The sequence below is a fragment of the Silene latifolia genome, chromosome 1 (assembly GCF_048544455.1).
Source record: "Silene latifolia isolate original U9 population chromosome 1, ASM4854445v1, whole genome shotgun sequence".
NCBI lineage: Eukaryota > Viridiplantae > Streptophyta > Magnoliopsida > Caryophyllales > Caryophyllaceae > Silene > Silene latifolia.
This window is the reverse complement of record NC_133526.1, coordinates 1781827-1795845: the sequence shown is the minus strand read 5'-3', so window position 1 is coordinate 1795845 and position 14019 is coordinate 1781827. Positions and strand designations below refer to the sequence as shown.

The following is a 14019-nucleotide window of genomic DNA, read 5'->3' as shown; positions in this document are numbered from 1 at the left end:
ATTTAGGTCAGATTGATAATATAGTACTCGATCATAATTAAAATAGTAAGTCTCCTAATATAGTAATAAAGTCTTATTTCTTTTGCGTTCGAAATAATCTAGGTCATTATTAGTTTGTGTATCAACTAGACAACTAGTAGTTATTTTGAAATTCATAGCACCATATTTATATTAAATTTTTCTTTAGTTTTCCATTTCATTTTTTTTTGTTTCATATCAAAATACAATGGAGTGAACTGATAAAAATATTAATGAGATGCAAATTTTAAAAGTATAAATCCTCCTATATACTAAGAGAATACAACTTTTCTAAAGTTTTTCCTCCAAAGTGCTCAAACTTATATATGAAAATAAATTAAATTTTCATTTATTAAACTAATTTTCCATTTAAAATAATCTATACATAAAAATTGTATCTCCTATTATTAAATTCGTGACGAAAAAAGATTTTGTTTAAAAATCAGTAGTTAAAATATTTTCATAAAAAACACAATTCATGGAATTATTCAATCCTTTTGATTAATTTTAATATTAGTTATTTTTTATAAAAATTCGCGAGATATAAATCTAAAATCTATAACTTATACACTAAAAATTAAAAAGCCTATATTTACCGCGCATTTGCGCGGGATCTACACTAGTTGATTCTAGTAAAGGAGTACATGCTAATATCCTATAGAAAATATCGGACTCTAGGCCTTTTTATTCATCATTGATTCGCGTAGCGTAGCTAACGCCTAACGGTATGTGATTATGTGAGTCATGACTCATGAGTGCAACGAAATTGAGAATGAGAAAAATAACGTAGCGAAAATAGAAATAAGAAAAGGAAATAAGTCTCATTACCGAACCCAATTACAAGGATGGAGCTCAAGTAAATTAAAGAGCATTACAGAAGGACAAACATACATAACGCGAAATTAAAGCATGCATGGCTTAATTATGATAAGACATGTAAAGTACGTACCGCCATGCATGCTTATTTTTTTTAGGTTGAAAACAAAAGTACGTAATGAAGTAGCTAGTAATTAATCCATTCATATGGACATTAATTTGTATGTTAATCAAGGGCAGGTGAAGTTGGGGATGTTACAGGCATTGATGAGAACAGCGAGCTCTTTGTTAAGATCGGCGGTGCTAAGTAAACCGCCAAGAAGGCCACCGAGGCCAAGAAGGCCACCAAGGGTGGAACCAAGAAGGGAACCAACGAGGCCGGTGCAGATACAGACTTGTGCATTAGCAGCCACAAGCCCACTGATAAGGGAACAACAAGGAGTCCCGGCTTGGGAACCCAAAGTAACACCCACCAACGGTATCTGTACACATACGTCGAGTGCTGGGCACGGTGTTGTTGTTCCTGGTATATATGTTGCATTTGCGGTCACAAATGCAAACATGGCTAGGTTTACTAGCATCATTGCTGCTACTGCCTTGGTGTTGGACCCCATTTTTCGTATCGAAATTAAAATGGATTAATAATATTAATAATTTTGTGTGTTTAGTATTGTTTGTTGCTTGGAATTAGTTTTGATGATGAAGTCTTCTTCTTCTACTGCTCCTTTTATAGGCTTCATCCAAGGTTAGTTTTGTCATTTCACTCCCAACCACTTTCATTATCATATGAATACAGTATATAAAATACTTAATCCTACGTACTTGCTTGAAGCCGGCCACCATTAAAATTAATCATAGTTTTGCGCATTGAAGATCCTATACTTACGCTTACTGTAACTAAACTCATCCATGCATGTTACTTTCCATGCATTAACGAATTCCTTTGCTTCTTTTTGTCCACTTACTACTCTTATATCTAAAACGTATGTACGGTTCTTCTAAGTTGTAAGAGAGGTCCTTCATTTGAGAAATAAATAGATAGTCGTACAAATAGCTAGTACTCCGAAGGGGGTGGCGGAATCAAAATTTGTAGTTAGGTGTCGATATTTTCAAGGGTAAACTGTCAATATAATATGTTGTTGGGACTTTGGACTGTCGTTGCCACTATCCCCTCCTATTAGTCGGATATTTTCTGATTTGGCCAAGCCTGCACGGATTTTTTTTCGTGAGATTTGGCCGGTATGCTACCCCTGGCCCGGGGTGGTACCCAAATTGACTACTACCGGTATATTTACAATATATCAACATAGTAATATAATGTACTCGGTATTATTTAATGTTATGAAAAGTATTCATGAAAAGTTATCTAGGGTTTGTAGTTTTAGAATATTCTTTATTATATAGATGTTATATATACGTGATCATCGTATAATTTGTATTATTATTAATATACATCTTACAAAAATAAGAATAAAAATAAACAAACGAATGAGATGGGAAGAGTATTTATTTATTATGATAACGAACGAACCATCGATTAATACTAATACAATTGTGTGTATGATTTCTCCCTAACCTACATTCTAAAGGAGGATCCATACTCTGTGAATAAAATCTAATCGATGGGTACGGTATCTTAAACCATACTTTATCAGGAACTTAGCTGCGATGAATTGAATATGGCAGTGTATATAAACTAGTATAAAGTATAAACAAAGTAATTTCAGAAACCAAGTTGCTTGATTAAGCTAGTTGTTTAATTGGGTTGCAACTTCCAAAAATTGTTGGAATGGAATATACCACAGTAGAATTGAATTAGACCAATCACTTTCATCACCGACGACTCTTGATCAATCTCAAATAATAATACATTGTTACGAACAATAATAATTTCTAATGTCTCGATGAATGCTATAATGCCACTTTATTAGGATCATGTTCTCAATTTAGGTCAGATTGATAATATAGTAGTACTCATAATTAAAATAGTAAGTCTCCTAATATAGTAATAAAGTCTTATTTCTTTTGCGTTCCAAATAATCTAGGTCATTATTAGTTTGTGTATCAACTAGACAACTAGTTATTTTGAAATTCTTAGCCACCATATATATTCATATAATCCATAATTTTATATTGATAGATTGAATGGGTTTTTAAATTTATGTAGTTTCGATATGGAGTATATTAATATCTGCATATATGGCATGGTGGGCGGGATTCCTTTTTTTTGTGCATTTAATTGAAATTTAATAAATTATCGAATTAGTACCTATTACATATTCTCCCGTGTCAATCATTTGTTTACTTTGATTACAGTACCATTCACAAACAATAAAATAAAAGGGAAATGATAAATACAGCCCTTAGGGGCTGTATTTAAGGTGCCAAAAAAGGAATAAAAACCTTAAATCAAACATTAATGACATCAATTTACGTGTAATTGTGTCTTAAATTTCTAATTTAATTCCATTTTGGGAAGTAATTTAGTTCTTAAATACAGCCCTTAGGGCTGTATTTATCATTACCGAAAAAAAATGATTGAAACAGAGGGATACTATTTTCTGTAAATTCGTAAAGTAATGTTAAAGATGCCAACATAACACATTTAGAGTTGAATGGGTGCAATTACCCGGTTGGTAGTCTCCTTTTATACTTGGAGGTACTATATATATCTCTATATATATATATATATATATATATATATATATATATATATATATATATATATATATATATATATATATATATATATATATATATATAAGTTCGAATCCCAAATGTTACTTCGCTTTAGTATATGTCATTTTATTTTATCTTTCAAAATCATCGATCTAGGACTAAAACCGACACTTCATGTACGTAGCGGCTTGTCCTCAAATTTCCAAAAAGAAGAAAAAGAAATTGATGGCGTTAATCCATTGACGAAAAATAATTTGCAATTAGCACTAATTCAATTCGATAAGTAATTTATAAAATAGCTTCAAAAAGAAAAAACTTTCATTGTCGAACTCAAACTCAATAGTCAATATATACCACCCCACAATCATTTTAGTATGGCGGTGCGCCCATTTTTTGGTTAAAATAAAATGTGTGCACCGTCATACTAGAGTATGAAACTGTTCTAGTTAGGTTTGTTTTGGGTCGAAAAGATCGTTATGATCAGTGGCGGATCAAAAAAATTTTTTGGTGGGTTCCCTAATACCTATTATTCCGACATGAAAATATAAATTCTCTATTTTTACCTAAAAAATGGACTAAATTACACAAAATAAATTTCGTTTGCGGTGTCCTGGGACCCCGAAAAGAGTCCCCTGGCTATGACCACAAGTCATTGGGCTTATGATGGTTCAACATTGTCCTTTTGGTCGAATCGGATTGTAATTGAGGGTTAATTATTGATGTGTCTATATTCAAGTTGATTAGGGTTAGAGTTTGCATGTTATATGAGTCATCATTATTTTTAAATGAATTTTTGAAGTTTTGCTTGTAGATTTCAAATTTTGATCACTATATGTACGAATTATATACAAGAGAAGTTTTTATGAGTGAATATCGTTTAAAACTCGACATATATACATAATAAACCTAATAAAATTAAATTGATTATATTTTCGTACTGCCAATTCAAGTTGGCTAAAATTGACGAGATATCAAACACCAACAACAGCAAGATCACTCACCATACCAATAAGGGCAATAGCAATGATTATAATTTCAGACTCGTTTTGATAATTTCACTATAGATTCATGGTTAATGAGTAGTCTCTTAATCTAGGGTTTGATTAAACCAAAATCTACTAACTATAAATTGATCTCAGTTAATTTCCCAAGTTTGGATTCACATGCATGTACGTTTAATTAGGGCTTCTTAATTCTTAGGACTATTCTCTATTGATGACAGCCTGTTCTAAAATACGAATTGATTAGTTAAAATATGATCGTAATTAATTAATACTCGCTCTCGGCCTCAGTCGGGATCATTTGTTATTTATGTTCGATTATATATGCTAGCGGAGATGTCAAACTCTAGGCCGGCTTTGTATCCGTCATGGATTCGCGCGTAGCTCAGCTACCGCATACTGTTATGACTTATGATTGAGTAAATAAAGAGATAAAATAAGAAACAAGTCTCATTACCAAACCCAATTACAAGGACGAACCTTAACGTAAGGTGCATTACAGAAAGACAAGCATACGATAAAAGCTAGGGTTTAAGTAGATAACTAGATATGCATGCATGGCGGATGGCAAGACACAGTAGTACGTACCGCCATGCATGCATGCTTGGAAGATTGCATGACACATTATTATTTAGGTTGAAAACAAAAGTACGTAATTAAGTAGTTTGTAACCGTCCATTCATATGATTAAGAATGGACATTAATTTGTATGTTAATCAAGGGCAGGTGAAGTTGGGGATGTTACAGGCATTGATGAGAACAGCGAGCTCTTTGTTAAGATCGGCGGTGCTAAGTAAACCGCCAAGAAGGCCACCGAGGCCAAGAAGGCCACCAAGGGTGGAACCAAGAAGGGAACCAACGAGGCCGGTGCAGATGCAGACTTGTGCATTAGCAGCCACAAGCCCACTAATAAGGCTACAACAAGGAGTTCCGGCTTGGTAACCCAAAGTAACACCCACCAACGGTATCTGTGCACAGATGTCGAGTGTTGGGCACGGTGTTGTTGTACCTGGTATATATGTTGCATTTGCGGTCACAAATGCAAACATGGCTAGGTTTACTAGCATCATTGCTGCTACTGCCTTAGTGTTGGACCCCATTTTTTTCGTATTGAAATTAAAATGGATTAATATTAATAATTTTGTGTGTTTATTGTTTTTGTTGCTTGGAATTGGGTTTTGATGATGAACTCTTCTTCTTCTACTACTCCTTTTATAGGCTTCATCAAGGTTAATTTCGTCATTTCACTCCTTTCCTCTTTAATCACATCCTCAATATTTAATTACCACTTTCATTATTATATAAATAAATACAAATATACTTAATCCTAGTTGATGCCACCATTAAAATTAAAATTAATTATTGTTTTGCGCGTTGATCCAATACTTACGCTTACTGTAAGTAAACTCAATATCCATGTTACTTTCCATGAACGAATTCATTTGCTTCTTTAATTTTGTCCTTTTGCGATGCTTATATATTAGATGTGTACGATTTTGTAAGAAGCGTCCTTCATTTGAAAAATAAATACTTCGAGAAGTCGTACAAATAGTATGCCCTAAGCTGTGGCGGAAGTAAGATATGTAGTTAAGTGTAAATTTTCGAGGGCAAATTGATAATATTTTTGGGGTTGATCAGAAGTATCCCCTACCAACAGCTAGGACAATCTCCTTCGGGTACTAAAGAGGGTAAATTGATAATATGATATCAAATGATCGCGTCTCGAAAAAAATATAGTGAAGAAAGAAGATTTCATATGAATTGAGAAACTTTCATTTATACCTTTATCATATGCATCATAGATACTTTGGTAGTTTCGTTCGAGGGTCCTTTGCCAAGATGACCGTTTTATCAAAAATATTTTCCGAAATAACTATCTCGTAAAACTATTTTTCAAACTAACCATTGTTATCAATTAGGCATTAAATCCGGAGTACGAAACTGTTAGGGTGCAAACTCATGTCCCACATCGGTAGAATAAAGATGGAAGATCATCTCTATAAGTATCTACTAAATATAATAGTACGAGGCCTTTTGGGAAGGAGCCCAAGAGTAAATCCGTGAGGACTTGGCCCAAAGCAGACAATATCGTACTATTATGGACAGTGGAGACAGATGCAGCAGAGACCCAACACGGGATATTCACGCTTCCGCACAACAACTAACTCAAATTGTCAGATCTTTCACTCAAAGAACTATTATGTCAATATGATTTGTTAACCATCTTACAAGAGAGTTTTTTTTTTTTTTAATTTAATTTATCCATCAAGTTTTTTAGGAATCTTGTATCTACTAATTTAAAGTTCTTTTAGTAGCTAATTACATAAGCTGAAATTAGAAGTTTTTGCTGATAGATGAACCAACTCAACCAAAACCTTAAGGTGATGGTTGAAGCCCAACTATTATAATTATTCCTATTATTTGCAATTGTGTAGTACAAGAAAAGGAAGGCATGAAGCTAAGTGAAATGAAGACAATTTAGAGGAAATATTTTTATTGAATTTTTTGATGATTAATTGAGTAATAATGATTTGAAACAAAAAAAATTTGAGTAATAATGATTAGTTTGAGAAATAATTTTGTACAATTGTTATCTTGAAAATCATTTTTGGCAAAAGACCCCGATTCTAGAATACGATACTTTGATATGTTCTATATAAACTACAATATTAATACTAGTACATACAAAGAACCAACACTTGTACAATGAACTTAACAGTGACAAATGAGAAATGCTTCAATACCAGCGTGCAAGCGGCCTGATGCTGAGTTCGGTACGTACCACCATACTCACATAAAATAATTTAATATGAGTAGCATAATCATATATTATCAAAATAATCAAATGTCATTGTGTTAAATTGGTATCAAAAGTTAATATCACCGGGTGGATGTCATATTTTTAACTCTGTATATTGGATGTTAGAGGACTGTTATGACATGTATGGAAACCATAAGACGCGATCTTAACTCATAAAAATTAAAGCCGAAGAGATCTCTAGGACAATTTCGATCAACTCCATTTCATTTTAATGGTCAGATTTTATTCCGTAACATAAATCTAACGGTCAGTTGCTTGATGAGGCTGAAAAGTAATATTGATATAAATTTGTTCTATTGAAAGAAAATGAAAAAAAAAATGGAGAGGATCCATATTCAATAGTAAGTCGAGTCAGGGGTTCAAATCCTGAAATCCCCCTAAAATCTCACAAGTCGAATTTGAGCACATATAGTTCTTTGAGTCAGGGGTTCAAATTAAGTTCCGTCTTTCCACAAAAAAAAAAAAAAAAAAAAAAAAAAAAAAAAAAAAAAGTACCAACTTGACTATCTATATGGAGTATTCCGTAGTTCTAAGGGAACCTTCTTTAAAAAATCAAAGGCATATAAGAGGGCAAAAAGAAGCAAAGGGGTTCAATTCGTACATCTTAAGTACTCGTAATAAATTATATATATGAGTTCGTTCACTTGCACTGCGCGCGGCCGACGCATGAATACAGCTGCGTAAGTATAGGATCAATAATAATGCACAAAACAATGTCAATGGTGGCATGAATTAGGGTTTATTAAGTACATATGAATATGATAATGAAAGTGGTAATTAAGTATTAAGGTGGTGATTAAATAGGAATCGAGTGAAATGACGAAATTAACCTTGATGAAGCCTATAAAAGGAGTAGTAGAAGAAGAAGAGTTCATCATCAAATCCAAATCCAATTCCAAGCAACAAAAACAATAACCACACAAAATTATTAATATTAATCCATTTTAATTTCGATACGAAAAATGGGGTCCAACACCAAGGCAGTAGCAGCAATGATGCTAGTAAACCTAGCCATGTTTGCATTTGTGACAGCAAATGCAACATATATACCAGGAACAACAACACCGTGCCCAACACTCGACATCTGTGTACAAATACCGTTGGTGGGTGTAACTTTGGGTTACCAAGCCGGAACTCCTTGTTGTTCCCTTATCAGTGGGCTTGTGGCTGCTAATGCACAAGTCTGCATCTGCACCGGTCTCGTTGGTTCCCTTCTTGGTTCCACCCTTGGTGGCCTTCTTGGCCTCGGTGGCCTTCTTGGCGGTTTACTTAGCACCGCTGATCTTAACAAAGAGCTCGCTGTTCTTATCAATGCCTGTAACATCCCCAACTTCACTTGCCCTTGATTAACATACAAATTAATGTCCATTCTTAATCATATGAATGGAGGATTACAAGCTACTTAATTACGTACTTTTGTTTTCAACCTAAATAATAATGCGTGTCATGCAATCTTCTAAAGCATGCATGCATGGCGGTACGTACTACTGTGCCTTGCCATCGGCCTTGCATGCATATCTAGTTATCTACTTAAACCCTAGCTTTTCTGTATGTTTGTCTTTCTGTAATGCACCTTACGTTAAGCTGCGTCCTTGTAATTGGGTTTGGTAATGAGACTTGTTTCTTATTTTATCTCTTTATTTACACTTATGAGTCATGACTCAATCATAATAGTATGCGGTAGCTGAGCTACGCGCGAATTCATGACAGATACAAAGCCGGCCTAGAGTTTAACATACATCTCCGCTAGCATATAATCGAACATAGTGACTGAGGCCGGGAGCGAGTATTAATTAATTACAATCATATATGTCGGAAGTAATCAATTCGTATCTTAGAACAGGCTGTCAGTAGAGAATAGTCCTAATAAGAATTAAGAAGCCCTAATTAAACGTAGATGCATGTGAAATAACAACTTGGGAAATTAACTGAGATCAATTCATAGTTGGTACATTAGGTTTTAATTAAACCCTAGACTAAGAGACTACTCACTAACCATGAATTTATAGTAAAACTATGAAAATGGGTCTGAACCGCTCCCAAACAAAGACATAATACTAATAAAACACACTTCATAAGCCTAAGGACATTGTACTCTAAAATCAGTTGAATCAATTGATGACATAGAATGAGTAACTCCTCAGTTGATGACATAGAATGAGTAACTCCTTAATAACCGGGATAGAGGGAGTAATAATAAAGTGATAAAATCTCTCGCCTTCTATCAACATAGTATGCTCACATGTGATATTTATACGTGTTAAACCAAATTCTGAACATATACGGAGTAGTATATACTAATATCACAAGGATAGTCAGGGGCGAAGCTAGTAGGTAGCAAAGGGTAGCGGCCGCTACCCCAAGTTAAAAAAAATCAATAAATAAGTCGTGTTTTAGCTACCCCAAATGTGATTAAGGAAAGAATAATTATAATGAGGTGTATAAGTTAAACAACAAAGTAGATGTGCTTCAGTAGTAGCTTGGTATAAATAGTAGTTTTTGATGCAACACAACTAAGGTTCGAATCCCACTGTCCTCAATTTTTTTTGTTATTTTTGACTTTTTCAATGACCTCATTAAAGGTTTCTGTGATTGGAACGAGAATCTACAACAAATCAATAAACTTCCTTATTAAATTATTTAATACACCTGATTTAGTTTTGGTTATTTAATTAATTTATTGTTATTTTTTGCTAATTTTCAAATTGTCAACATTCATTATTTTAGGGTATTAAGAATTTATTTTTGCCCTAAAATGATTAAATTTTCTTTCAATGACGGTGTAAAGCCCGAACCAAAAGAATGTCGAAAAATAAGAATAAAGATAAGTTGTTGATTCTATGAAAATGTTTATCCCATTACATTAAAAAAATGTTCAATTTATTGTAAGTTACAATGCAAAAATAAAAATTATTTTTACAAAATAATATAATGATAAGTTGAACTATACAACGAAACCTCCAAGCCTTTATATGTTGCATAGTAGGATGTAACATTTTTACGATTTTTAATTTTCAAATAGTATAACTTTAAGATATTCGCTACCCCAAATAAAAATTCCTGGCTTCGCCCCTGAGGATAGTGATAGGGCGTCGTCGGGTGACGCCCAAATTGAGTGCCACCCTCTCACAACCATTTTTAATTGATGGGGTTCCCACTCACCTCATGTGAGAGAGTGACTCCCATTTTAGATGTCACCCGATGACGCCCTTTCATTTTCCATATCACAACCACCTATCTAATCTACGTACAATAAAGAGCCTTACTTCACACTATGTATGTTGATGGCTGGTATTGCGTCTTTCATATTTAAATAACAAATTAAAAGAGAATATACTCCGCACTCCATAGTATTCGGGGTAAAAATACTTACTATTATTAGACTTATAATTAGGGCAATAGTGTAACACCCCGGTTTATAAAAGAAGTCCTCGTCAAGACATTCTCTAATAAAACGGACTGTTACCATCTCGGTTTCCCGAGGTAGTGAATAACAAATTAAACTCCAAGGCAATTATATAATATTTTAACTTAATTATTACAAACCTCTTTTCAACTCGATTACAAGAACTGACAAAATAAAAGTGAAAGTCTTCTAAATGATGATCTAGCCACTAAGTCGTCTGATCCAATGTCTCACGCCCATCCAGCTCCCGTCCTATCTCTTAAACCTGTCAAGACTGCTCCCCATAAAACGGATCATCACAGGTGTTCACGAATACACAGGGTCAACCACGAGGTTGAGTAGGGAAAACAAAATACGTACGACAACAAAATACATAACTCCATTTCCAATTCGTCACATACTCCGCCCCTCCGTATCACAGGCCCTGAATAACTCCCACATCATAACAATACTTCCACACCATATCAATAACTTCCACACCATATCAATAACTTCCACACCATGTCACAGACCCTGAATATCACAGACCCTGAATATCACAGTCCCTGAATATCACAGTCCCTGAATATCACAGTCCCTGAATATCACAGACCCTGAATAATCTCTGTTCCATATCACAGAACATCCTCCAACTCCAATGCATATGAATGCTCACAAGAAATTGATGCAATACGTTATATAAATCAATTAAATGATGAATCATAAAATCATGCCAGTTATCCGATATTGTAATATCATACTCAATATGATCAATTCGGTCAATGACCTTTCCGAATGTAAATGATAACGTAAATCAACCACGAATCCAACCAACACAATTCAACAACAACGATAATAGGACAAGTGTATTTCCCTACCTCAAGTGCCAAACAAATCCAATTAGCGAGTCGAGTAAATAAAGCAATGAATTGATTATCGATCCTTCACGAATCCGCCACCTAAAACAATTATAATATCTATAATTACTAACTACTAAATATGGAGATCTCTCAATTAGAAGTCTTCCCGAAATATAATCCCGACACCAACTTATGTCCGACTGATAATTAAAATAACTCGATTAGTATTTGACCCCACTTTCCCAAAATAGAAAGTTAGTAAGGTATAATCTCTTAAAGTGGAACATTCCCGATATAGTAACCTTTTTATTTTAACACGCCCGTCTCAAAATCTCGTTTCTAGTAATTAAATTATTATTTTATTTTAATTAACTCGGAACTTAAACCAACCCGATAATTTAAACGGCTTATACGATTTTAAGAAACCCGAATCCAACATCGAACAACTCAAATATTCCCGACTCAAAATATGTCTTTAATGATTTAAATATTCGGGAATTAAATTAAATAACTAATTTAACGAATTAAATGATTTAAGGAACCCGAATTGAACAATCAACTTAAACAACCCGACTTAAACCCGTCTTCACTTATTTTAATGTACTCGGGAAGTAATTAATTAATTTAGAATACTCGGAAAATAAATTAATTAATTAAGTATACGACTCGTTACGAATTGTAACGATTTAAATATGAAAAACCCGCTTCGAAATAATAAAACAACTCGATATTCACACGCCCCCCCTTCACCCACGCACATACACCACCGCAGCCACCTCACCACCGCGACAACCACCAGTCCCCACACCCACTTCGTCCCTATCACTAACCACCAGGCCCCACCTGGTCGACTCCCTCCGGCGAGTCAAACCAGTGCCGCCAAATGGCCTGGTTCACTGCCGTGACTCACCAACCACCCCTGATTCTCCACCTACTACCACCGCAGCTATCCTCTAACTCATGTCCAACAACCACGACCCTGCTCACCGCCAACCCACGAACACTGACACCCCCACACCACCCCGTCGACCTCCCTTTGGTCGATACAAACACCACCCAAACCTGACCAATTAGGAACTCGCCTGAAAACCAAGTTTAAAACCCGTTTCTACTACCCTGTCAATGCAGCCTATTACCGCCACCCTAACCACCTACAACTACCCCAACAACCACCAAAATACTTGCCTCACACCACACATTTCCCCCACCCCGACACCAATCACCATTAACACTTTTATAAGACATGAAACCATGACCAATAACTCGACATATAAACAAAACAGAGGAGAAGGTTTGGATACTTACCTTTCTGCCGCCACTACCGCCACCTAGGGCCACCTACGCAGGTCGACAAACACCCTAAGGTCCTCCTTGCTGCACCACCAATACTCATGCTCTCTTCCTCTCTCTCGTTTTGTGCAGATGGGGTGTATACCATGGTCGAAAATGGGGAGGGTTGTCGGGTTTAATAAGGAAAAAGAGAGGCAAGGGAGTATGGGTTGCATTGTTTATGGTGTAGGCGTGGGATTGGGGTATGGGTAGTCTAGGTTTCATTAAATTAATCAAGCATGCTTTACATTCCCCAAAGACACGGTCCCCTTAATTATTTTGGGTCCGATGTTTAATTATTTAGTTTACCTTTCGAATCATTATAAACCCGTCTTAATTAACTTAGCTCGATAACTTAACATAATTCTCGACTAACAATTAACCCGACATAACTAGTAATATAAATGTATAATAATTAATATAAAATAATATCCGTTTAATTAATTTTATTATATAAAAATACGGGGTATTACAGTCTTCCCCCCTTAAAATGAACTTCGTCCCGAAGTTCGCTCCCATACTCAAACCTCAGAAAGTATTGTATATCGTCCATACAGACGTCACGCATTTCTAACACGGTTAACACACACTTTTGACACATCAAATAAACGTAACAAATACGGAATGTTACATTCTGCCCTCCTAAAAATAAACTTCGTCCCGAAGTTTAACTCATCATTACTTAACCAATTAATTAAAATTAATAACTACTTGAGAACACAATTGTATAACAACTAAATAATCATCTGAGAACACTGTCATCTTCCATCTCAATTCCGATCTCAAATTCAACATAACTCATCAACCATGGTCGCACTGGACCGTAAACATAACTCGGCTCAAAGGCCCCACAACTCCTAACTCAATACCAGTAGTTTAATCACACTCTCCTTTTTCACATCAACCAACTAACCGAAGTAGGAACAAAGCATGTAGAACTCATTTGCATAGGTACCCCACAACTAAACATTAACTTGGTCAACTATAATCTACAAACAAGTGCAAATTAAGCATCAAGATTTTACAATCCTACCCAACTAAAAGCATGGTTACGTCCCCGTAACCTTCATTATTATAACAAAAGTTCTCAAGCTACTGTTATCGACTGCA

At 34.9% G+C, this 14019-nt stretch overlaps 3 protein-coding genes across 3 annotated transcripts; 1 reads left to right on the top strand and 2 right to left on the bottom strand.

Moving 5' to 3' along the window:
* Positions 1 to 1064: 1064 nt before the first annotated feature.
* On the bottom strand, positions 1065 to 1448 carry LOC141617892 (putative lipid-binding protein AIR1). The gene has a single exon (XM_074435235.1). It carries the CDS (start codon positions 1446 to 1448, stop codon positions 1065 to 1067), a length of 384 nt encoding a protein of 127 aa, XP_074291336.1.
* Positions 1449 to 5230: 3782 nt separating this feature from the next.
* LOC141617224 (putative lipid-binding protein AIR1) lies at positions 5231 to 5614 on the bottom strand. The gene has a single exon (XM_074434621.1). The coding sequence runs from the start codon at positions 5612 to 5614 to the stop codon at positions 5231 to 5233; it is 384 nt and encodes a 127-aa protein (XP_074290722.1).
* Positions 5615 to 8297: 2683 nt separating this feature from the next.
* Positions 8298 to 8681, top strand: LOC141616398 (putative lipid-binding protein AIR1). The gene has a single exon (XM_074433992.1). It carries the CDS (start codon positions 8298 to 8300, stop codon positions 8679 to 8681), a length of 384 nt encoding a protein of 127 aa, XP_074290093.1.
* Positions 8682 to 14019: the final 5338 nt, after the last annotated feature.